Here is a 26519-nt window from a genome sequence, read left to right as displayed (position 1 = left end):
GTTTAATTGAAACAAAAATTGTAAATTTAATGACTCTTGATAAAAAGGTACCTAGGAAAAGGATGTTAATGGTTATAAGTTTACCATTTTTCAAAAGTTTTCTTTTCTCCCACACATTTGAAACAAAATTGAATCAGTTGTTAAGATAGGGAAGCTCTCTACCAACTTGCAATTTTTCAAAATGGCTCTTGCGGTTGTGTGTGTGTGGTTTTGTTGGGTTTTTTTTTTGTTTAAATACCCACATGGACAGTTTCTGTCTGCCCCTGGGGATCAGGGATGGGAGTTTGTCTTAGATAAATCATGTTTACTAGCCACCTTATATAAGTTTATCTATGAAAACATATGCACATAAAATCTTTATTGAAAGTTTACAAAAATTATTTTCTATCAGAGCCTGTACCTTTTCAATATCAGGTGGCAGGGGATAGTTTCGAAGGAAAGACCCGGTCAAAATTTTGAAATAAAGGGAGAACCTGGGGTTTGGCTGGTTAAATGAGGGGTATAAATTGCTAGAATATTTATTGCATTCATTTTGTGGATAGAGGAGCTCATGTCAATTTCATTGATATATGCCACTTTAATACTGGTAGCACTTTTCATCAGATATGGAATGAAAATGCGAAACTGTGGCCAAAATTTTCACTTTCGGTTTTGTGCTTGAAAAGTAGGGTGGGTTCAGAACACGAAATGTCACTCGAAAAGAAGGTGATTGACCCCCCCCCCCCCCCATCAATTGGTGATTATTTGCATGGGTATACATAAAGCTACCAATCCTATGGTAGTTTATGGCAGTTGCTCGGGACTGGAGCGTGGTTCTGGACCCGTGAAAATGTGAAAAAAGGGCAATTTTTCAGAATATTTTGAGACCGTCCCTGGCTATTCTTTATAGTGCTATATCTAAGTTGTACTTGTTTTATTCTGAAATGTTTCAAAATTCTCGAGAGTCCGGACCATGTGTCCCCTGCATGCAAACCAATTTTAGCAAATTTAAAAATCCACCGAAAAATTAAATCTCATATATGAGCACTATCTGCCTCACATTCCCACTACCAAAAAAAACTATCCCCTGCCACCTCAGGTCATGCACTCTTGATCTTTAAGTTTTTCACTTAATTAAAATTATACATGTAGGTTTCATAGTGCTTTTTTAAAGGATTTCAGGCACGGAGGTGGTCATTGTTACAATATCATAATTTTTTATACCCGAATGAAACTTAAATGCACAAATGAGACTCCTCGACAAGTTGGTGTGTGGGCTATGGTACTTAGGTGACCGTTAAAGCCTATTGGCCTCTTGTTTAATATCATGTCATTTTTAAAGTACTTTTTCAGTCACCAAAACAGTGATTTTATTAATTGGCAGATCATGTATTTTTTGTGTGCTTTTGTTTCGTTTGTGAACTGCTTTTTACGAGAATAAATTTGCCTGGGGCTTTTGTTTTTAGTGTTTTAAAATCACAAATTTTTATTAAAAATTGCATATTGTATGCTTGTATGACTGATATACTTTTTAGGCATCATGTTGTCTATCAAAAAAGTAATTTTCTCCTGATTTGAGAAACAATTTTAAGGGCATTGGCACGAAGTGCTCCGGATTTTAAAAATCCGCACCTGCATTTTCTCTTTTATACAATAATTTGAGTTACCCCTTTTGAATTGTTTTCCAACTTGGAGTAATCTCCCGTAATATGAGCTCTTTTTGAATATTATGGTAAAAAAGCAGTGTTTCCGAGGTAAACAAAATATGTCATGTAGAGAGATGAAGCGATATTTATATAACGCTCTGCGTCAACAAGCAGGTTACATGGGCCTCAGAAAAGGTGGAGCAAATTCCTATATGGAAAACATTGTGAGAAAGATTTTAAATGACCTTTCGTTTTCTTATTTACTATTGACAGACAGACGACCGAGGAAAGGGGGGGGGTCAGACCTACCGCAACATCTTCAACATATTGACGATCAAAACAACAAGAGGCCCATGGGCCACATCGCTCACCTGAACAACAGTTCCTTATCACATTCTATTTCGTAGAATATGCTTTTTTCTATTTTAAACATTGAACCCCTTTCTTGGGCCTCAGTATTGGTCCGAGGTTTATAGTTGGCTTTATCAACATAAATAGTAACATAGGAATGAAAAAATGTAGCACTACGGCGGGACCGCACGTACACAGCCTGAAAAACTGAACGTAGAAGAGTTCCACATCAAGAGGAATAACTCTCAGACTGTACAGAACAACATCAAGAAAGATAACTCTTGGTTTCACTACATTAGAGTTTACACAATTTGAGGATCCTTGCATAGCAATCTCACAAATTGTGGCATTATAGTTCTCGAGAAAAACGTTTTAAAAACATTTTCAATATATCTTCTATGTTAAACTTTGAACCCCCATTGGGGCCCCCAGTATTAGTACTGTGTCAAAGCTTTATTTATTTGGAATCTACATTATTTAAGGATGATTGCATAGTAATCTAACAAGCTGAAGCATTATAGTTCCCTAGAAAAAGATTTTTAAACATTTTCCCTCTTTATTTCTATGCTAAACTTTGAACACCTCTTGGGGCCCAGCATTAGATCGAGGGTCACGGCTTTTATAATTTCGAATCTACACTATTTGAGGATGCTTACGTAGTTATCTGACAAATTGAAGCATTGTAGTTCTCGAGAAGAAGACTTTTAAACATTTTTTATATATACTTCTACATTTAACTTTTAACCCAGCTTGGGTCCCCATTATTAGTCAAGGGGTCACTATTTTAGAACTATCAGACCTACATTATCCAAGGTTTTATGCATGGTAGTAATCTCAGAAAATTGAAGCATTGTAATTCTTGAGAAGAGGATTTTTTAACATGTTACCTTTATATTTCTATAATAAACTTTGAACCCCTCTTTGGGCCCCAGTATTGGTCCGGGGGTCACGATTTTATCAATTAAGAATCTACATAAGCCAGGGATGCATGCATAATAATTCCACAAATCATAACATTGTAGTTCTTGAGAAGAATATTTTTAAAACGTTTCCTTTATATTTTTAAAAATGTTTTAACTTTAAATCCTTCTTGGTGCCTCAATATTTGTCCGGGAGTCACGGTGTTTACAAATTAGAATCTACATTATTTAAGGATGTATATGTATGCATAGTAATATCCCAAACTGTTGCATTAGAGTTCTTGAGAAGAAGATTTTAAAACATTTTCCTATATATGTTTAAATTTAAACCCTTCATGGGGCCCGACTTTTGTCCGGGGGTCACGATTTTTACAATTTAGAATCTTCATTATATATAGAACCTTTAGTGTAAATATTGGCATTTTTGGTGCGGGAGTTCTTGAGAAGAAACATTTTCCTATGTAGTTCCCTGTAAAACTTTGAACCCCGCCTGGGGCTGCAGTTTTGGTCCGAGGGTCACGATTTCTACAATTTAGAGTCTTCACTATACATATCAATGGCCGTTCCGGCCACAAAGGCCTCGAGCTGACATTTTCTTTAAGATAGGTATCATTAATTTAAATTTCTGTACCAATAGTCGTATATAAAATAATTTCAGAATAAAAATATTTTATGTAACTAAATTCGTACATATTTTTACTATAATAGTATTTATTGCCAAGCAGACAACATACAAATACACATACAAAACATGGGTTCATCAACAAGATTTCACAATAGCCCTCGCTATGCACCGGGACACATCCGTCTTCGACCAGGGAGCCCGCGGAGATCCGTGCACGCGCTGTCTGAGTTAGGTCGTACGTCCATAAATACCACAATATGCAACTATATTTTTATATGCAATTTTAACATCACCATGTGATTGTATACTCAGTATATTTCCTTATAAAATACCTAGTGATGCATTTGTAATACAATGAACTCATCATGGTTACAAAGATCGAAGAAATTTCAAAGTTAAAAAAAAATTATCTTCTTTCTGCTTTAAACACTCTTTGAACAAATTTCACGGGTTCATCATTTGTACACGAAGGTAACACATTAACAGTGTTTTCCTAATTATAATAAAACATACTTTTTTAAAAATTTAATTCCCGTGTGAAACAAGATTATCTATGGTATGGTTGTTTACAAATAAATCCACACCTCGTGCGTTCATCTGCCGTATCTATAATGCAACAAAATCACAAGATAAATTTATCGCTTATATTTATTTTGGAGACCGTGCCCGATAACAAATAAATTTGCATATTGATTCTTTTTTATCGGGCACGGTATCCAAATAAAATGTAAGCGATAAACTAAAATAATATTAAGTGAATTTTTACACCTTATCGTATTCATCCGTCATTTCTTGATTAAACAACCTTATGTACTTATGCAATGAGTTGTCAATAATCAGGGAGGCACAGTTGTGTTTTTGGTGCACAATTTAGTTGAATAAATGGAACAAAAGTCATGTAAACATTAACCTATGTATTTCTATATGTTAAACTTTGAACCCCGCCTGGGGTCCCATTATTTGTCCGGGAAACACGATTTTTACAATTAGAATCTTCATTAGATATACAAGCTTCTGTGTAAATATTGGCATTTCTGGTGCAGTGCTTCTTGAGAAGAAGATTTTTAAACATTTTTCCTATGTAGTTCTCTGTTGAACTTTGAACCCTGTCTGGGGCTCCAGTTTTGGTCCGACGGTCACGATTTTTACAATTTAGAATCTTCACTATATATACAAGCTTTTGTGTAAAAATTGGCATTTCTGGTGTAGTGGTTCTTGAGAAGAAGATTTTTAAAGACACGCACCCTATACTCACTCTTTCGCACTTATCTCCCTGTGCCCTTTATTTTAACAATTTATAATCCCCTCTCCATAAGGATGCTTTGTACCAAATGTGGTTAAATTTGGCCTAGTGTTTTTTGAGAAGTCGAAAATGTGAAAAGTTTACAGACGGACGGACAGACGGACGGACGGACGACAGACAACGGGTGATCAGAAAAGCTCACTTGAACATTCGGTTCCGGTGAGCTAAAAACAAAGAATAAACCAAACATTTATTAACTCCGATACTCTTTAACAAAAAACAGTAGACCGATAGTCTTTTATTCATTTATTTTCATACCTATTGTTTTGATATTATATTACAATACATACATATATATGCATGAAATATCATATACATGTAAACTATTCATAGCTACTTTATTTTGTGGACAATAAGATGTTTTCAAATTAAACTTACCTCATTGCTTAGTCAGAATTATCAATGTCTCACATGTTAATTATTATTTTGTAAACGAGACATATATTTCTGACAATAAATAATGGTGTGTTATTTTTGCTCCTAAAGGCTAACTAGGAATTCAAAAATATTAGAACCTTCTTCTTTTTTGATACCTCAAAGATAAGTATAAATAATTATTAATGATCTTTATTATTTACTCTGTGTGTGTACGGTGACAAAATCAAGGACGGTAACTCTTGAATAGGAAAGAGCAAATTGCGGTTCACACTTTTCTGAAAATATGGGCCTTATATTTCATTATCAGTAGGATATCATATAAAATCGATTTACAATAATCTGTATCATTTAATTTATAATCACCTATCTCACTCAAAAAAATTTAATCATAGCGGTTTGTTCCTTGAATTACATTTAAATCAATGTTGAATGCGAAATTAATATTTTTGGAAATATATTTTGATAAGGATGGAAAGATGGGTCTGTAGTGTTTGTTTTTGTCTATATAGACACATTTAAATTCATTTATGAATTAATGAACATTTTAGTCCAGAAACCAGAAACGTTGCCAATTCCCTTAAGTTCCCTTAAATCCATTCCCTTTACTTTTTTTAAAGAAGGAAAAAAACCCCAAAGAAAATGTGTCGAATGAAATATAAGTATAGAAAAAGACGACTTAATTATCCGCAGCATTCATTATCTATTGTAAAACGAAGGTCCTAAGTAACATGCATATCAAATTGGCTTTGAAAGGGAGAGAAATACTTTTAATTCCAATTTCAAATATTTCTAAAAAGATGGATTTTAAGGTAACATGTCTGATATCCGTTTGAAACTCAATTTTGTTCCGGATTGATAAAATTCTGTCGTGGTAGAAAAAACCTATGTAATGGAACTCTTCTAACAAGGAAGATGAAATAAATGAAATCACAAAAACGTTTAGAACATATGTCAATTTTGTTCATGCATCATTTTAATTCCTGATATTGGCATTACACTTTTGGGATCGGCTTCGGTCGATCACAGTTGTGTCCACATGAGGCATCCGGCAAATTTTACTATTTGCGAACGCATTACGCCTTGTACTACTTTATTTACTATGCAATGACAGCTTCATGCATATAAAAATATGAAATATATGTAGAATACTAAAACCGTTATTCTAATGCGTTTGCTATGAGAGTTTAAGATTTTTACAGTTACATGCATAATGTTTCAAATCACTTTTTGTTTTACATGTGTAAGAATATTACACGGAAACACTATTCGCCTATTTAATGTAGAGTTTATTCATGCCTCGCTATTTCAAAAATCAACAAAACGGTGCGATATTTCCTATTTATCATGTTTATTGCATATACCGTAATGCTTTCGCATAACATTAACAGAGCTGACCAATGATACAATAATCCATACCGATCATTCTTTTATGTCATGTCATCTGCAGCACACGATTATGCTTTCCTAACGGATGATAGAGATAAGTAGACGTAATATTTTCACGTTCACTATATGAAGAATATAAACCTTTGATCTCTTGAATTGAACCTATCTGTCCAACACGTAAAACAATTGCTTTAAATGACTTCCATTTGGGATAATGGAAAGATAGTGGATATGCATGGCATTAGAGAAATGTATTTTAACTTAAAAAGTTATAGGTAGCAATAGCAGTGTGAGATTTGCAAGTGCAATACTTGAACGATAGAATTTTGAGAAGGAGCACGTTTTTCATTAACACACTTGCATGTTTACCACTATTGATAACTAACGTATGTATTACTATGCGTATAGTTGTTGTTTATTTATAATTGTTCTTGTAACAAAAAGGGGAAGTATTATTAGCTCTATTTCCATATGCCTTAGATCCACATATATAGCATGGACGTATTGTTAAATACTGGGCTTACTATTAGTAACAAATGCATGCAACAAAAATCTCCTACACGTATTTGGTGTAAAGATTCACTTTAACTGTTGAGAAAAGGTCAATATGGCAGGATACTGGTATTAGATTTGGCATTAATTGTCATGTTACTAAATCGTCAATTTCTAAAGTAATATTACATTAAAGGATATCTGTTTTACCGATTATATATGAAATATCGAAACAAAAATGTTTTATTTAAGAAGGATCAACGGACGTAGCCATTTTTAGACTCTACATATCTCTATCAGATCTAGAAAATGGTTTAATCAAATCATACATTTATAATTTAGAGGAATCTGAATGTTAATTTGTTGAACGTACAACTTTCTTAAAAATACTTATTCTAATAGAACATGTCTTGATTGAACGATGTTCGATGAAACGAATGACGACCAAATTATACTTGTCATACTTTTCTAGATGCAAAGATAAATGGATCTTTTTAAAATTACTAATTTGTCTAAATGTTACCTACTATTTATGTTATTTGGTACTTCCAATTTACATTATGGTATAAAACAATTTTAAGTATGTAACTGTAACAATATTGAGAGTGTAATTTTTTTCCTGTCACTGGAATTTGTTTTGGTTATATTCAGCACTCATTCTTCTGAATCATTCCTCTTAAAGCCCTAGTAACACAAGAAAATTGCTTAATTATATCATTTAAAATTCATAAATTGAACTTTTTTAGATTGTTTATCTTTTTGTCTTGCCATCCTTCCTTATATATGTTATTTTATCTCCCATACCGTTCAATTTTTAAAAGGTTTAAGAGCATGTTTTTCTCTAATTAAATCGCTGAATTATTTGTATACCATTGAAGTAGTTAAGAAAATACAAATACAAATTTTAAAGCAAAAACTTTTAATGATACAGTGTATTAAAACAGAAGAAATCAGATATAATATATAGCAGACTATGTATGTTTGGTTATAATTAAGTTCAAGATCTAGTAAATTATTCCAGGGTTCCTTTTTGGTTCTACAGCCACTATGACGTCATAAATGATTTGAAGAATCTTTTCCCCGTACTTTACGGCTTTAAAAGAATTCTGTAGAACATTAAACAAAATTTGACATTTTATGTGAAATCATGGGAAAAAAATCCCGATACCTATTAAATTTGATATCATTTTTAAAGAAGAGGTCAAAAGCTTGTTTTATTTCGTTATTGGGGAAACTGTATGCATTCTAGATATATTCTATTAGTCAAAATGAACAAAGCTCCGGAAATCAGAAATTGTTCCTCAATTCCTTCATATTTCATTGAAAATGGCAGTTCAAAACATGATTTTTCATTGTGTTTACCAAAACTTTTAGCCCCGGTACACCCTATCAAACAAAGCTATTGTTATGATGCGTCATTGAAAGAATATATATTTTAAATTTTATTAGCCTGAAGGCACCTTTCGTTTACTAGATCCTGACCTTCAATAGGAAATTTAAATTCTCACAAGGTCAAATATTTTCAATAAGGAACAGGTACAAATGTATTTACTACAAATACATATTGTAGCGTATCTTTGTTTATAAGTTCACGTGAAAACATCCCATTAGTTAGCTCTTTAAGTGGAACCTGTAAAAAGGAAAACGTTTGTTGAAGTACATGTTACACGTTAGAAAGAATTCAAATGAATTTTAAGAATTTTATTTAAATATTGATAATTTGTTGAAAACTCACTGTGCATAACGTTCTCCAAAAAGAAGCACCTCTTTTCAAGCACACTAAATATTAAAGTTTAATTTTGATTTAAAATACGCTTGTGCAAAAAAAAATTGTCCTAAGTAACTCTTTTAGACCCTAATATTAAATTCTGTGATTCAGTTAATTGAACAATTTTTAAAGAATTACGCAAATTTGACTACATTACATAGTTTTGCTACCCAGGCACCTTCATAGACCTTCAATTAATATTCAGTTAAATGATGACAAAGAATATCGTGTGATCAATCATACACGTAAAATTAGTACATGTATATAAATGATTAATACTTTGTTTACTTTACTTTACTTATTCAATGCTTTTTCATTGGACGATAAGAATTTACCCAAAGTCGTTGTCAATAGCATGTAGACACTGTTGCACCCTCTGGCCTGGGTGGGACAGGGATAGCTTGATAAGAACATCCACGGAACATTCAATGCAGTCAGAATTGTTTAAGATGGATACAAATGCCCCGGCGGTAGGTTCAGCAATTACTTCAGGACTAGTGTAAATAGTTATATGATATTACGTGCATTTGATAATGAAAAGGAAAAACATCGGATAGACGTTAATCAAATACATATTATTAATATTCCCTACAAATTTGTATTTACCAACATAGAAATGGATCATAATAATTGTATTACCTTAATTCTTACCAAATAGACAAAAGACAAGTTATTCTTGTGGTCATCATGTTTCGGAGGATAATAATTAAGTGAAATTCGTAGTTAAGAAAAATTTCAAACAGTAAAAGAACTTTTTTTCTAATTGCAATTTAGATGCTTACCAGATATCATTGTAACCTCGTCTAAGATAAAGCATCATATGACATTCAAGTCCTGGGGAACACGAAAACGCTGATGTGTTTGTCGGTGACGGAGAAAGGAATAGCTGTAATTTAAAAAACGTTTTTCTCATAATTTGTAATCAAAATTATATCAATTCATTAGGTCGTCTGTTTTGCATACAAGTATTTATCGGTGTTGATAATCCCTTAGAAATCCAAATGTTTAAAATCATGAAAATTAAGGGTTTATTAATGTGATTTGAATATAAATTACTTCTTCAATTTCGTCTTTCCTTTGGACATCTGAAAGAAAAACGATTGAAAGGAAATATCATTAATAGATGTTGAAAACAGGAATGTATGTTAGCACTTTATGATTGTTTCGTGATTAATGCATTTAAAATGAATAGCTCAAAATATTTGACATTGACAAGTTTGCATTATTTACCACAAAGGTTACAGGATTTGCGACAGTACTCTGCAGTAGTTGGGTCTGCACATATAAACTGCAAAGCTGCAGGGTTTCGACAATCATCTACCGTATCCCCCGAACATGCAGTACTGACAGTAACTGTAACAACACATATCTAAATATGTATTTGGTTTTTTCCTTAGTTGATTCAATTGCCAATAAAATTATTCAATATCAAACCTGTATTCTTGCTGAAAATGTTAATACAGTGCGTGTCTGTAACCAAACTGCAAAATATATATTTATTTAACAACTATTAATGTATGCATGTTACTTTTTTTGAATATTTTACACCGCAACCTAAATTTTCTCAATACTGGAGATTCCAAATCAAACGCGAGCATTTAATATCTGCGAGAAATATATAGCGATAAGCTGCCTTTGCAGATTTTAAAGTCTCGCTATAAATTATATAGGAGTTGAGTACTAAAACAATTGCGATTCGTGTTGGCGATTTTATATTCTTGCAATTTAATAAAAAAAAAAAAAAAGAACGGGATTGCATAATTAAGTAAAATAATGAATTCACAGTACTAAGCAACATTTATATGGTTAGAGCTTACCTGGATGTTTTCGAAGTTAGATTCACGCAAAGCTGATGAGAACCAACTTTTCGGTGTACAACCGCTAATGTGATCAAAAAGTCTTCTGATACTCGATGTTCCTCTGGTTCAATAATCTCTATATTAGAAGGATCTGCGTTTATACCAAATTCAAATCTGAAATCCGTAAATTTGATTTCCATAAAAATGATGTACATTTTCTTTTACATCTACCCCCCTGACACATTGTTATGGTCTTTTAGATAGGATACTTTATCTTATTTTTTTTAAAACCTACTGCATCCTAATCTGTACTTAAGCCGTCTAGTTGCCAACTTCCCATACTTATAGATGCTTTCCTAAAGTATTTATTATCCGAATTGAACAAATGTGCTCTTACGATGAAAGAAAACAAGGCAAGCTGCCAACGTCCCATACTTATAGATTTTTTCCTAAAGTATTTATCATCGGAATTGAACAAATGTGCTCTTTCAATGAAAGAAACGATGGCAATATATTAAAACTCTATAGATGCAATTAGGTATACAGCACACTCAGAGCAACTGATGAGTAAAAAACCCCAAAACAACCCATTTGCAATACCTAGGAGAAAGGTTTTAATACGGTTCCGCTTGTCATATCCTATTACCCCATCACAAACAGTTTAAAAGTTTCATGAAAAATACATAACATGCAATATACTTACAAAATGAAAATGACGTTTATTGTATTTTTGCTGGATGGAATTTCTATGATATTACCAAAATTATATCCTACTCTACAAAACTTTTTCAGAGTTATGCGCTAATTTCATTCTATATATGCTGAAAAGCGAAATAGGTTCATACAAAAAACTTACTCTGTTTTTGTTGTGACTAACAATTGTAGTTTGCATTCGTCGTTCAATGGACAAACCACCAAAGTAGGCAGTACCATGTTTCCAAACAGTGGCTGTTTTGCACATAAAAAACAATCATTACATGATATTCCAAATAGTTAACAATTGTTGCTGATTACTTTATTGGCTTATTGGGAAAATGCTTTGTTCTTTAGCATTTCAAATATACATTTCGTCATATTTAAAAAAGAGTTTTGTATCTTAGAACAAGATTTTAAAATACATGTATAAACATTTACCGATATTTGTTTTACCTAATCATATTTTGTTATATAAAATTGTGTTACAGAATATATTGCTATTAGTATGTATAGTACAGATCAAACCTAACATAACAGAAACTAAACCAAAATTAAAGCCTGGGTTTACTTAGGGGTTTACTCCGGGCTTCCTACAGAGGACCCATAGTAAAGCAAGAGTAAACCAAAAGCAATCCAGCGTGGACAAAGAGAGGAACCGCCGATCAGAAGTATACTCTTAAAGCAGACGTTACATGTGTACTGTGGTATCATTTTTACTCGTTGTGGTCAATGTTCGAGGGTAGCCAAATTTACTATATTCGTGGGACGTAATTTCATTCGTAGCAAGTTTTATTTCGTAAATAAATATTAAAAATATGCTTGCAAATACGTTCGTGAAGATGTAAATTCGTGGACAAGGGTTACGCACGAAAGCCACAAACATTGGACCCCCCAAGAACAATGATTATTCCACAGTATTCGGAATATGCAAGGGACAGGAACTACAGGCAGTTATTAAAATGGTAAGATTAATGGGCCTACTTCACACATCAGTGCGTACAATGGACCCCAAAAGCAAATCCCTGGTAAACCCAAAGTTGACACCGAGTAAACCCAATGTAAACCCCAAATACACACAACTTTTCAAAAAGTAGACCCTGAGTAAACACAAAGTAAACCCCGAAAGTAAACCCAGGTTTAGTTGGGGTACATTCTGGAATTAGGTTGGGTCTGATCGGTACTGTTATTTCAATTATTTTAGTCACAGTATTTTTCGGCTCATTAGAAAGACAAAATTTTGTAAAATGAAAAAAGAATATTATGCTAAAGCCCCTTTCACAATTGGCGCACGAGCAGAAGCGACTGAATATTCGTGCGACAAATAAAATTAGATATGAATCGTAAACTGTTGCCGAAATAATCCCATTCGAAAAAAGTATTCGTACGAAATTCGCACGATCTAAGCGAGCATTGTGCAATGTAAACGCATTAAATCTTGCGATATATGTTGCGTCTATATGCGACTGTTTTACAATGAAAGCGACTGTTGAAAGATAATGCGATAGGATCGCGCGAGAGACAAGGTGATCGGACGATTGAACGTGCACCAATGCGATTGGACGTGCGATCATGCGGTCCATGGTACGAAGGCTCGTGCGAGTCAGAGGGGGTATATATACCGCCAATTTCCGACGCTCTTCAATAGACACAGTTGAAAGCGAGAGAACATGCAGCCCAAGAAGAAACAGAGATGCAGCAGCATTTATTATAATACTTAAATATGATTATTCTATTATATTTGATTGGTCTAAAAAGTCACGTGAAAGGGCGATTTCATAGGTATGAGCACATGATGTAGACAAGTATAATTAAATCAAAAATATTTAATCATTATGATTCTTTATATATAACAAAACCAACTTAACTATCTATGATTCGAAATGAAATTATGAAAGAAAAATGAGAGTAACAGAAGAAATCAAACAATCAAACAATTTTTAGAAATAAATGTATTTGTGTAATCATATGTTGTTCGTTTATTGCATTAATGTTCAGGGAATATGAAGAGTTATTCCCCCATAAAAACTTATTTCCGCGGGCGATACCCTGGGGAAATATCACTTTTCTTGGAGAAATAAATCTTCATAGTTCCCTCATCATCATGCAATAAATGTATATTGATGAGTTGTGGTCTGAAACAGATATGGTATACAGGGTATTTATACTAGTGGCAAAGCATGGTATATTACTGATAAGTCGTGCAATGATAGTAAAACGTTGCAAGATAACACGAGCATGTTGAGCAACAGTCTCATGGTCGCACAATACACGCATTAACAACTGCGATTCATCTTACGACCTTTAAAAATCGTGCATCACTCTTGCGAGTACACAAAACGTTGTAAAACGTTCGTACTAATGTTCATGCGTTGCACTGCGGTGATTTAGATCGCATTCGGTCACGTCTGAATTGTGTGCATGTCCACTATTTAGAGGAGACTTGATGGAAGCACTAAAACGCATGCAACGAATGCGAGAGCTCGTGCAACGTATGAGAGAGCTCGTGCGAATCTAAAAAATTCCGGTCGCAAAGTGTTGTAAAGTGCTCGTGAACCAATTGTGAAAGGGGCTTAACACATCTTCTTTGTACCTATCCGAATATTGTGTTAAACGGTCTTTTATTTCGTCATTATATTTAATTAGTTGTGTGTGACGACTGGAGAAGGAAAAATATAAACCTTACAAAAGTGACATCACTTGATATTAAAATATTATCAGTTACAACTTGAAACAAGAGGCCCATGGGGCCACATCACTCGTCTAAGCAATAATGGGCGTTCAAAAGACATTGTGTCATATGGCCTCTCGGTAGAATAACAAAAAATAAATATTGTCAAGTATTCGAATTTTAAACTTTTTTGCATACAAGTAATCTTTGACTTTGTACCTCTATGGAATACTATTTTTTATTTACATGTACTGAGAATAAGAAAATCCTACGCAAGATATAAAACTAAACATTTGGTAGGGGTACACTGTTAACTTCCAATTCCCTATATTTTTGGTCTACCCCCCCCCCCCCCTCCCCCACTTTATAAAGCGATCAAATGAGAGCATATAGGTACATTTTATTCCTAAACTACTTACGATTTATTGCGTTTTTAAACAAATATATTATAATAGTTATTGTATTTTATTTAAAAAATTCCTATAGATGTGAAAGAGAACATTGTACCTTAATGCGCGCAATTCCTCAAATTAAAAACATTCAAAAATTTAATTTGTCTTCCCCCTTATAATAAAACGACTGTTGTTTACCTGGCGTAAACTCGTGTGACTTTAATAACCTTACTCACACTTGATTGATGAATACACTGGAATGAAAAATGTTGTCACGTGACATGTTAAAGAGCTATGAAATTCAATGTATTAACCGGCACATCACTCTATTTTACTTAGGCCCATCCATCATTTTGATCTTTATTAAAAAAAATGGCTACAAACCATGATAATTTTCCGCTGTAATATGTTCTTAGGAAAAGCGATAATGCCTTAATCCCAGTAACAGAATTGTGTCAGAACTATGGAAACTGTTTTAACGGTGTCGTTGTTATTTACTCGTGTCTGAAAAACTATCATAATTTACGTAGATTTCATATTAATCATTGTATAAAGAGCCCCCCTCCCCAGAGAGTAGTTACATATTATCATTTTTTAATTTATTTTGTACAAGATTTAACGTTTAGCGAGGCATTTCTAATCATCAAGTAATATTTCAGCGTCAATCGTAGAATTATAAGCAAGATACAAAGCTCACTATTCTGCTAGGTTTGAGTCATATTTTGTTCACATGAGTTCATTAAATTTAGCTTAAGATGTTTCAATTGGTATTTCCTATTCAGCATTTAAAACAATCAATTTAAAACGGCCTCAGATCTGTGTACAGACATAGAAGTGTGAACAAAGCTCTGTATCTTGCTTATAATTCGAAGCTTAACACAAAAATATGGTTAGTAAATAGAGATTGTAAACAAACATAAGAGACATGCACTATAACAAATAAAGAGCAAAATTTATTTTTCAAAATGAATCATATACACATGTATATACCTACATATTTTCGTCAGCGATATTAAACTCAATTTAAACTGATGAAAATGCTGAGCATCTCAACAAAACACACTGCATTAATCAACCATTACACAAGAGATCATACCGAATTACCGATAGAATTAATTGTATTTTAGTACTTTGTTAAATCATCAAATTTTGCTCATTTTGCGCAGGTAAACAGTCAACTGTCTAATTTACCGAAATCTCTGTTTGATCTAATACGTAAAAATTACAAAATAAGGCGATAGTTCCCAGGTTAACAAGCAGAAATAATAAAAATGATATGAAACTCAAAACAATCTAGCACCACCGTCATATGTGAAAACTGTCAACGCATTGAAATATTTTACCTCAATATACTTCACAAAATCGGCACCAATGTTTTGTTATGTTTCAAAGATCCCCTTCGCACGCAAACTGTAGCACAACAAACAAATTCATCTTTGTCAGATCGACCCGTTTATCATACGTCACGGCTGCTTTTAACAAAGAACCTCGTTTTAGAAGCATGGAATTAAACATGAATTATTAAGCATATTCTTAAATAAGTGCACCAACCCGGGTTTGCCTACCCATTTTACCAACTTGGAAATCAATAATCGTCAATAAATTCCAATACGCATTATTGTCTATCAATATTTACAGGGAATAAAAATATACCGGTCTGTAACATATTCTGAAAATTTTAATGACATTGGTTATCATTATCGTCGTAGATTGAAAAATCTCGATCTGATCTGGCTTTTATTTTGTTCCGACCCATTTTACCAAGACTCGTATGGAATACCGAACCCGAAGCTATAAACTGATTGAAACACGCCTTTCCTTCCTTATTATTTTCGTAATAACTCAGATTTGAAACAGAATTAGCATTTAATTTTTGCAATTTACATTTTCCTTACCATAAGGAATATTTATGCTAAATTACGTTGAGTTGAATTTAACTCATTAGTTCTTGAGAAAAAGATTTTTTTTAGAATTCGCCCCCTTTTTCTACATTTTCGTGGTTTTCTCCGCTTTGAATATAGATCGGTCTTTTCTTTCTGCAACTTATATTTGCCTTCCCAAAAGAATGCTTTGTGCCAAATTTGGTTTAAGAGAAGTTAAAAAATGTTAAAAGTTTACAGACGGACAGACATACCGACGACGGACAAAATGTGATCAGATTAGCTCACGAGCTTTTAGCTCAGGTGAGCTAAAAACAAAAAATATCTTAAAATATAAACAGTACGCTTTTTTGAAGAAAAAAATTCAGATTCTAATCTTTTTAAGGACAGTTAAAGAAAAATAAATGATATTGAGACATGTAAAGTATTCAATTTAAAGATTACAATTCCAGGTAAAATGCACTTACGTGATGCACGTTCTGTTGATTGGCAGCTTGAGGAATACCATTACCTAAGAATAAGATGCAATATCATTAGTAAACACATACAGTTAGCATTTGGATACATACAAATTATACATTCAAGGGGATTATTTAAATCAATTACCTAATCTTCGATTTCCGTAAGTCAGCATTCAAATCAATAGCAAACATATCATTTGGACTAAGATTTTATTATTTCTAAATCATATTTACTTGATGAGCAGTTTTCTCCTGAAAAACCCGTGCGACACAAACATTTTTTCGTCGTTGTATGACCATCACAGAATCCACCATTAAAACAGATATCGTTTGCACAAGACCCCTTTCCTTAAAGAAAACATTACAATAAAGAAAACTAAATTGCATTTCATATTCTACAAATATGATAAAAACTTTATTTTGTAAATAAGTCATTATCTTGCAATGTTGCAAACTTACTCATTGAAGCTGTGATCTCGATAATGTAGCATCTTCTATCAAATACTACTCCGCCATCTCTAGAAATAGGGCACAAACATATTCATATATTGAAGGAAATTGTAAACCTGATTATGAAAAAATGGATAAAATGATTACGAATTAAAAGATAGAAACTGGTTCATAGCAATGGAAATAAAGTTTTTTGTTCAATCACAGTTTGTTGAAAAATACTTATGCACTTGTAACTAAGGTTAATCAAAGTATTTAAAACAAATATACCCTTCTAAATAAAAACACAACGTGTCATTGGTTGCCGTGTTGGATATGACTGCAACATCATAAATGCACGGTGACAAGGTGTGATTAAGTGGTGGCAAAACGAATACGCTGCATCCAATGTTTTTCTCTGATTTTAAAACTGGGCTTTTAAAACAGAGAAGATAAGATATTGAAATTCATATTTATTGCTTCGTGTTGTAACAGGTTTAATCTCTTATTCAAAGTATTTAAAGAAGGAAATTACTTACCAGTCCCGTTCTTTAATGCTGTTAACTGCCCACAGATTAAGATGACAATCATCTCCAACCAAACAACGAAACATGCTATTTGTTTCAAATGATGGGTTAACGAAATGAGGCACATCCTGTAAAAAAATGTTTATATTCTCTCTCTCTCTCTCTCTCTCTCTCTCTCTCTCTCTCTCTCTCTCTCTCTCTCTCTCTCTCTCTCTCTCTCTCTCTTACACACATCCTCTAATATTAAGAAATAATTATAATACTTAAAAACTGAAAAATTATAATTGTTAATGAGCTTGAGCTGGAAACTGTTTTTATACTGAATACTTACATTGTTTTGTTTATAATAATTTCCTGAAACGAAATTTTGATGAGTTAAAAAATATGCACATAGAAAGAAAAATGATAAAATCTACCTAATTATTCACTTCAACTTACCATGTACAACTTGGACATTAAAACATATTTCGTCTTCTATTCTTGATTTCCTTTAATGTTGAAAATATAGTAACTTTTCAAATCAGTAACATTATACTAAAAAAACAATAATTATGCACAGGAAATTTTGATTCATTTTTTTTTTTATCATAAAAGAATAGTTACCAAGCTGTATCGACAGAATCTATACAAATACTAGCAGATCCTGGAGAAAACCCAACAACTTCTATAACACCGTGTACAATGCCGGCAGCTGATGTTTCGTGATCGAGCTCATAGTTTGTTATGTATAAAGTTGTATCAGTATGACCTGGGACCACGATAGGTCTAGAAAACAAATGAATAAAATGAAGCCGTAGAGTTTGGATTTTTTACATTATGTGTCTATTTTTTTATAAATCAATCCACAATATAACCGATTCACATACTTGTTAAACATGCTTTTTGTAACTGTGAATGGAACATCGCATGGAAATGCAACATAACAGATGACAGACTTAGGTAGAGCAACATTTGTAAACTTGGCCTGTAATATAGGTACGTAAAAATGCATTCATTAAAGTATTATTTTCGATCGCTTCTCAACTGCTACAGGGGTATATATACCGATCGAGAATGTCACGGACATTGCCTTTTCGTCCGAGGCATTTAGACTGCATATATATATATATATATATATATATATATATATATATATATATATATATATATATATCAATTTTTAGATTGATTTCTGCTCACATGAACTATATAGTAGTTTTTGTTTTAAAAATGCACTGAATTACAAATCAATAAAAAGGGTACGATACCTTTTTATAAGAATTTTCAAAGAACCTGAATTATCTTGCACAAATAGTGCTTACTTCGCTTGCACATTTAACACGTTTCATTCATACAGTGATCAACATGGCTTCATCAAAATGTAGATCAAGGCACTACATCAAGCGTAAATAAGCGATTATAAATCCAAGAAAGTAACAACGCGGTCTCATTTTTCTCAGTTTCTTCAATAAGGAAACGTTTAAATTGTTGTCCGGTTTTGACTAGGAACCAATGAAAAAAAACTGGAAGACTGGATGAGAAGCTTACGAAATCTATAAAATAGTAGCTACATATACCTAACATTCAACGGACATCTCAGTGTTGTTAGTATCAATTTCAAGAGTTGAAAGAATTAAAGTTAGCAAAGTTGATTTAAACGGACTTTCTCCGAGTTATGATATCCCTTGAGCGAAAACTGGATAGTTTTTATACAAATGAAAGTGAAGACATAAAAAATGCTGGTATTCGTTTCATCAGTATTATTTGATAACGTGTGAATTTAGATACAAAGATCACCAGCTTTTCGAAAATAGAAACTTTTCAGTTTTAATTAATTTAACTCTCAACCAAAAGCCTTATCAATTCGGAAGGGGGGGGTCTTTTTATTCTTTTTCAACTTTATACTTTTTGGGTAATTGGGCAGAATTAGAGCAATTAAAGATAATAATCATAAACAAATGTCCCAAAATATGATATTGCATTGTTTTACCTCTCATGAGTAACTTAGCCTTTTGCAAATTGTAAAATCGTATCACAAAATTGGTTTGAAATAAATCCATTTTGTTCATCTTTTTTCATATTAAGCTTAGATCCGTGTATATGTATGAAAGGTAAATGTTACCCCTGTATGAACTGGATGACTCAGATTCTTGTGTGCCTCTGCAAAGAAAAATATATATATATATGCATTAAATAGACATTGGGCATGAAAAAATATTAAAACATTCTTACAATTTCTCTATCATATATTTTTTTAGGTTAATACACAATAAAACAAACACTATCGAAAAAAGTAAAACAAACACATTCAGACATTCAGACCTATAATTTCGATGTATTTTTTTCTATTAACATTCAGTTTTGGCTAATAATTTCTGATAGTAGACTTCATTTACGTCCCCAAATTTTTAACACATGATAAGCACATTAATGTCTGATTTTAAGGAAGGCATATTAAACAAGACCTTGTCCTATCCCCGATCATAATGATTTGAGATTAAATCTATTGAGAGAGCTTATTGTATTTCATTAATTAATATCTATGTTTAAAGTTAACTTAAAAATACTATTATTTAATTGTCTAAAAGCAAGTCTACCAAGTGGAGCATACATTAATAGTGTTCATTACCTATAGAACATGTAGGTCCGCTGTAACCTAGTCGACAAATGCAAGACTCTGATTGATTTTCCAAGTAACACGCAGCACTGTTTTTGCAACGGGATGAATTTTTACATGCATCGCGATATCCTAAAACAAAACTCATTTTATATTTATAGAAGAATAGTATTTGATCCAGGACAATTTTCGATTTACATTTGATGATTTATTTAAACACTATCTAATCTAGGATTCGATATGTAAGTGTATGTACCTTCATCGATCTCACATCTGACACCGGTTTTCCCACTTAAGCAAAGGCATTTATAAAAGGGTTCCGATATTAAAGGAATACATGTTGAATTGTCACGACAAGGATTATTGTCAATACATGGTCTGATCTCTGATAATAATAAAAAAAAAAAAATAAGGGGAGGATATAAAGTACTTGACTTATAAACTCAAATAATTTCACTCATTTAATAAAAACAATCCGTTCCACCTACTTGTTTCACATAGTACTCCTGAATATCCATATTTACAAGAACATTTAAATCCCTCAATTCCGTTGAATATGACACATTGTCCACCATTGTGACACTGGGATGACTCACATGGGTCTAAAACACCACATTTGCTTCTTTAAATTTTGTTACGGAATCAAAGCATTTTGAATGATTTATCAAAGTTTGTATGTAAGAGTTAAGTTAGAAGCGAGATACAGAGGTAAGAAATCATTTTAGGTGAAATATAACGTTACAAGCAAGATACAGAGTTCAGAATCTTTGGTAAACAAAGCTTGAGTCCTGAATTTGTTTACAAATGATGTAAGTAAGAAACTAACAGGTTTTTTTTTTTACAAACTGATTGGCGGCACACCATGTACACTAACTTATTGTGTACATTTATAATATTATCAACAAAAAGTATTATTTAATTGAAAATTATAACAATATGAAACAAATGTTAACAATTACAAGACTCGAACTTTGTTTACCAAATGAACATTCTGAACTCCGTATCTTGCTTGTAACGTTATATTTCATTTTAAAAAATTATTGCCGAATCCAAAAAAATTAATCAACCATTCTAGTCATTAAAAGACATAAAAATAAAATTGAAATTTATTTAGCTTCTAAGTCTCTTTTAAATGAAATAATATTATAGCAGTGTAAATGTATAACAAACATTTCTTTTATGTCATAGTTGCCGAAAGAATTTGTCTTTTAAAATATGCTTAAAATAAAATAAACTGAGAGCCAATATTGATAAATTTTATAATTTATATTTATAAAACACAAAAAATCCTTCTAAGATTTGCTTTGGAACACTAATTCTTGTACTTACTATTCTTAAGAACTGTAATGTGGTAGCATTTTTGAGTAAACGAATCGCTGAAATAAAAATAAATATCTAAATTAAGAACATCAACAAAAAAAACCAAACAAATTAATTAGAGCTTTAAAAAAAACCACAGTAGTATATGATGCCACCCATATTATAAACAAATTTTTAAAAACCACAGATTGTGTTCACTAGTGTTTTAAGCTTCGGTTTTTTTTCTGTGGTTGAGGGTTACGTTACCACGTTTTAGTTTACATGTACTATTATTTACTTCTTCCTTATTTTATCTTAGCTGAATGTATGCCAATATAACGTTGGTTTGGATATTTTCTTGCATTTGTACGGTAATAAATATAATCAAATTAACTAAGCTATCAAATGACAAGATGCAAGGAAAAGTAATCGATTAAAGACTTAAATGAGTAAGCGGCTGATGATTTTGTTGTGAGATAAGGCTGGATGAGATGCACGAAATGTGTCCTCATAATTTCCACACAGTCTTATTCTAATTCATGGGTCAAATATCGAATACAAATAATGAATTTTTCAAAATATAATCTTTATAATAAAAAAGCATAAAATTACTCACGAGGATAAGGGTTCATTTAATATTAACTTACGAAACTATTCTGATTGATAATACGAAATATATCAATTTTACCTCTATTAAAGATTGAGAATCATTTTTTTCATTATTACAAATGAATGGGCTCTGTAAGCACCAATATACCAAAAGGTAGACATATAATGCTTAAGGTATCCAATGTATAACGACCAGTTTTTGTGCCTTATTAATGGTCCGATATTTTACATTGGTATTATTTCAAAGATGTTATCAAATAAAAGCAGCCCGCCAAAGAAGTTTTCAAAATTTTAATTATTTTCAATTAAATTGCACGTTTAATTTAAAGTCTATGGGCAGCGCATGTCTTTTTTAAGATACTGTAAACAGTAACAATCATTTTGTACAAGTATCATGGTGAATATACATGTATGCATAACTCTCTCCTTTGTCAGATATGAAATAAAAAATAACCTTTTCTTCCTTTCATCGAGGGAAGATTACTCTTCAAAAAAGTTTTAGGTGCAGAATGGACGGCTTCTGATATGTGATCAGTCTTGTGAATCTTGTTCATTTTACATTCGTTGTTGTTTTGCAGTAAATGTTTAACTAATTTAAAATGATTCAACATTGTTCAACATCCGTTCATTATCCATTGAATACCTTAGGTTTGACTGAGCGAATAGAAATAACTCATGAGAAATTAAGTTTAACATGAATAACATCTTTGAATATCATTTGATTTACTTTAAGGGGGAACAGGACACGTATCACGTGACTATCATTGCAATGATGCTTCGGTATGGTAACTCTATTATGACGTCAAAATTGATTTTGTTGTATATTGCTATGATGTCATTTATTCATTATGATGTCATACGGGATTTGATATACCTTTTTCCCGTACTAAACGGCTCTAAAGTAGTCTTTGTCAAAAATGAGCTGGTGGAAATTTAACACTATAATTTTTGAAATGTAAATGTACAAAATCATAAGCGGTTAATATAATCAGATATATATTCTGATAATGATCTGTTCAGGACGATAGATAATTCTAATTAATGCATTACTTTTTTATGGTTCCAAACAAAATTTGTCACAAAAGGTCATAATGCCATGAAAATATTATATGCTATAAAGAACATGCTAAGGTTGATATATGAAGTGTTTTTTTTTTAAATTTTTTGACAAGTCATCACATTTTGATCAAATTTAGAATAAAAAACTTCAAAGTTTGAAGTGCTGATTTCAGCAATATATTGATAAAATTATGATTTTGCTATGTAAAAAAGGCAATGTTGTAAACAATTTTGAAATTTGTTTTCGTTCAGGAATGAATTCAATATTTTTTAGTTTTATACGATATAAAATGGTTTGGGGCAGTTTACGCTTTATAAACCGCGAAGCGGTTTATAAAAAAGCGTAAACTGTTCCAAACCATTTTATATCGTATAAAACTAATAAATATTGAATTCATTCCTTATAATTTAATTTATTTGCGATCAATTGTTGATAAAAACAGTCATTTGATCTATAAAATGACATCAAATTGTACAAAATTCAAACGTAACGTCAGGCGGATTGATACGTTTTTGACGTTTGTCATACTATGACGTAGGCAACATTCTTTATACGATATAAAATAAATTTTTCAACCAATCAGAAAGCGTGTTACAACCAGAATTAAATTATTTCTCAATATTAATGAATATGATTTGTAAATAAATTCCATCAAATAAAATAATTTTTGCAAATAATTGAAATTGCTTAAAAAATTCATAATGCCAGAAAAAGAAGGATAATTCCTATGAAAATATCTCCCTTGCAAGGTAAGAAAGTAGGCATGAAAATGAGTTATAAAAAGCGAAAACATTCATTGGCAAATAATTTAACACTGCAGCCCTCTGTTCCCCCTTAGTCATACTTACCAGTCCGACGCTTTTAAACATATTTTTCTGAGTCCAGTCGTCCTTGGAAACAACTCTACACGTCCAGCTTTGGTTTCCATCATCCCAACCATTTGGGTGCTGAAGTAGATTGTCACATTCTCCTCACTATTTGGAACATTTTCGATATGGTTGATGTTTCTGAAAGTATTGGAATAATGAAAGTTTATATTATTAATACGCGAATCAATCAGGTTCGAAATGATTTGAAATAATTTTGACTACAATATGATTGATAACAGAAATTTCACAATTAATTACAAAGCAAAGCATAATTATATTTTACAAAAATCTATAAAAACTGCTACCATTTTAAATATTTCCTTCAGAGAGAAAGAGAGAGAGACAGAGAGAGAGAGAAAGAGAAAAACTATTTACCTACAAAATGTTGAAATTGCATACACATTAAAGGTACACAATACATTTTGTACACAGCTAGTGGTTTTATTTCTTGGAAAAGATAAAAAGTATGGACGCCCCTAAAATCAACAAACAGAAAAAGAATCTTAATTCAATGAATATTATAAATCTCAACAAAATGTTCAAAACTCAAAAATTATATTTGTTTGAATTTGAAAATTTTTACTAGTAAGTAAATATCATTTTTTTTCACAATTTTGATTCATCACCATCAGAAAATGTGTTCATACAGTAACTTTCATCAAGCAAACTAAAGTTTATTATTACAAAAAGAATTAGGAGTTTGAAGATAAGAAAGGTAATGTATCCATACTTGTAAAGAGAGCGGGCTTTGCAATTTATCAGATGTTGTCACCGGTTGTTCTGATGTTTGTTTATGAGTGGCGAGTGATGTTGTTACAGCCACTGATGAAGTTACAGAACTAGATGTTGGAAGTGGTCGAACTAGTTTACGAAAGTAAAACATACAATTCTGAGCTTATTGCAATGCACACCGTAATACTAAACAAGTGGCAAATACTTTTTTCTGTAAGATTTTTGACAAAAACAAAACATAAAAATACGTTAAGATCAAAATTTAGTAAATGATTCCAGAGTGTCTTTATTTAACCGTAATGACGTCATAATTAATTTGATATTTATTTTCCCTGTACTTTTTGACAGTAAGAAAATTATATTGAAAATGAAACATTTTCTTGACATTTCATTAGAAATCCCACAAAAAATAATCCCGATACCTATATATTAAATTTAAAATCATTTTAAAAAAGAGGTCAAGAACATTTTGAATTAGGTTTCAGAGAGGATGTTGGCAATATAGATATATTTTATTTGTCAAAACCAGAAAAAGGTCCGAAATGATAGTTGTTTACTTCATATTTCACTGCAAATGACAGTTGAAAACACCACTTTTCATTGTGTATATATTAAAATTAAGCTCCGGTACACCTTACAAAACCAAGTTACTGTTATGAAGCATTATTAAAGAAATTCATATGTCAAATTTCAAAAATATGTAGGCTCCTTTCATTTACTAGGTTTCAACTTTAAGTGAAAGGATAATTTTATTAAGTGTATATTTAGAAAAAATAACAAATAATTTATTTGAGATCGGGTTTTACCTGTTAATGTAGAGACAATTTCGAGTTGATAGCATCGTTTCTCCCCTGTGAACCTAAATATTAAAGAAAACGTTAGAAGTTATAACTTTACAAATAATTGACTCTATTTTCGAGCAACATTGACAATTTATATATTATATTTGCCCCTTGATAAGGAACTGCGCTTCGCTTCGAAGTTAATTTAATGTTATCCGAAAACTCGGTCAAATTTGTTTTGTTATATAAAGCAAAAATAAGAAAATCATCAAAAGTTAGGAAAACAATTCCCCCCTAATTAGAAGTCACCAGTTTAATTTTGTACATCTCCTAAATTCGCTCGCCATCAAACGAATTTCGGTAATATTCAACTGCCCGTAAAAATTTGCCTACAGATCTTCTACCTAGTTTTATCCTTTAAAAATTCGCAAATCCTATATAATCAAATTTATGCAAATATAAAGTATTTTTGAAAAAAAAAATTAAATGAAATTTTGATTGAAAACAATGAATAAATGAGAGATTTGTTGCCATTGATATAGATTTTATAAATATGAAAATTATAACACTACCTTGAATTACGAGATTCCAATACGGAAAAACACAGTTGCGACACCCGAGTGTTCGATGTCTGAATGCTGACGTCATTTACACACGATTTCAATGAGTTTGGTTCTTGGAAGACGTAAACGCCATCCTCAATAGCTCTACTGCTTTTTACAAAAGGACTGTTAAGAAAAATTATAAACAGTATTCAAATCACTGGATTCCAATATTCTTGCATAAGTTTTAACTCAAACAGCATCAATTTTAAGAGATGTTCTTCTAAGGGGGTTCGTTATTTGTGGCCATGTACAGCTATTTTAATGTCC

General features: G+C 31.9%; 1 protein-coding gene across 1 annotated transcript in view; it reads right to left on the bottom strand.

The window, feature by feature from the left end:
• Nucleotides 1-8010: 8010 nt before the first annotated feature.
• The window catches only part of LOC136276432 (neurogenic locus notch homolog protein 2-like), an 85141-nt gene continuing 66632 nt past the window's right edge, over nt 8011-26519 (bottom strand). The window contains exons 33-60 of the mRNA XM_066088366.1: nt 26220-26375; nt 25672-25724; nt 24864-24994; nt 24509-24609; nt 24113-24271; nt 21626-21672; nt 20785-20898; nt 20553-20681; nt 20309-20428; nt 19802-19839; nt 18567-18664; nt 18304-18465; nt 18139-18188; nt 18032-18054; nt 17713-17828; nt 17465-17608; nt 17204-17262; nt 16979-17092; nt 16751-16794; nt 11504-11595; nt 10666-10821; nt 10283-10329; nt 10079-10201; nt 9905-9933; nt 9631-9734; nt 9184-9342; nt 8816-8859; nt 8011-8710 (exon numbers count right to left, since the gene is read on the bottom strand). Of these exons, the coding sequence (XP_065944438.1) occupies nt 8700-8710; nt 8816-8859; nt 9184-9342; nt 9631-9734; nt 9905-9933; nt 10079-10201; nt 10283-10329; nt 10666-10821; nt 11504-11595; nt 16751-16794; nt 16979-17092; nt 17204-17262; nt 17465-17608; nt 17713-17828; nt 18032-18054; nt 18139-18188; nt 18304-18465; nt 18567-18664; nt 19802-19839; nt 20309-20428; nt 20553-20681; nt 20785-20898; nt 21626-21672; nt 24113-24271; nt 24509-24609; nt 24864-24994; nt 25672-25724; nt 26220-26375 (2623 nt within the window). The 3' untranslated portion in view covers nt 8011-8699. The remainder of the gene's footprint in view (nt 8711-8815; nt 8860-9183; nt 9343-9630; nt 9735-9904; nt 9934-10078; nt 10202-10282; nt 10330-10665; nt 10822-11503; nt 11596-16750; nt 16795-16978; nt 17093-17203; nt 17263-17464; nt 17609-17712; nt 17829-18031; nt 18055-18138; nt 18189-18303; nt 18466-18566; nt 18665-19801; nt 19840-20308; nt 20429-20552; nt 20682-20784; nt 20899-21625; nt 21673-24112; nt 24272-24508; nt 24610-24863; nt 24995-25671; nt 25725-26219; nt 26376-26519) is intronic.

This window comes from Magallana gigas, chromosome 6 (assembly GCF_963853765.1).
Source record: "Magallana gigas chromosome 6, xbMagGiga1.1, whole genome shotgun sequence".
In the NCBI taxonomy this organism is placed as follows: Eukaryota; Metazoa; Mollusca; class Bivalvia; order Ostreida; family Ostreidae; genus Magallana; species Magallana gigas.
The sequence above is the reverse complement of the archived record's forward strand: the minus strand, read 5'-3'. Positions and strand labels throughout refer to the sequence as shown.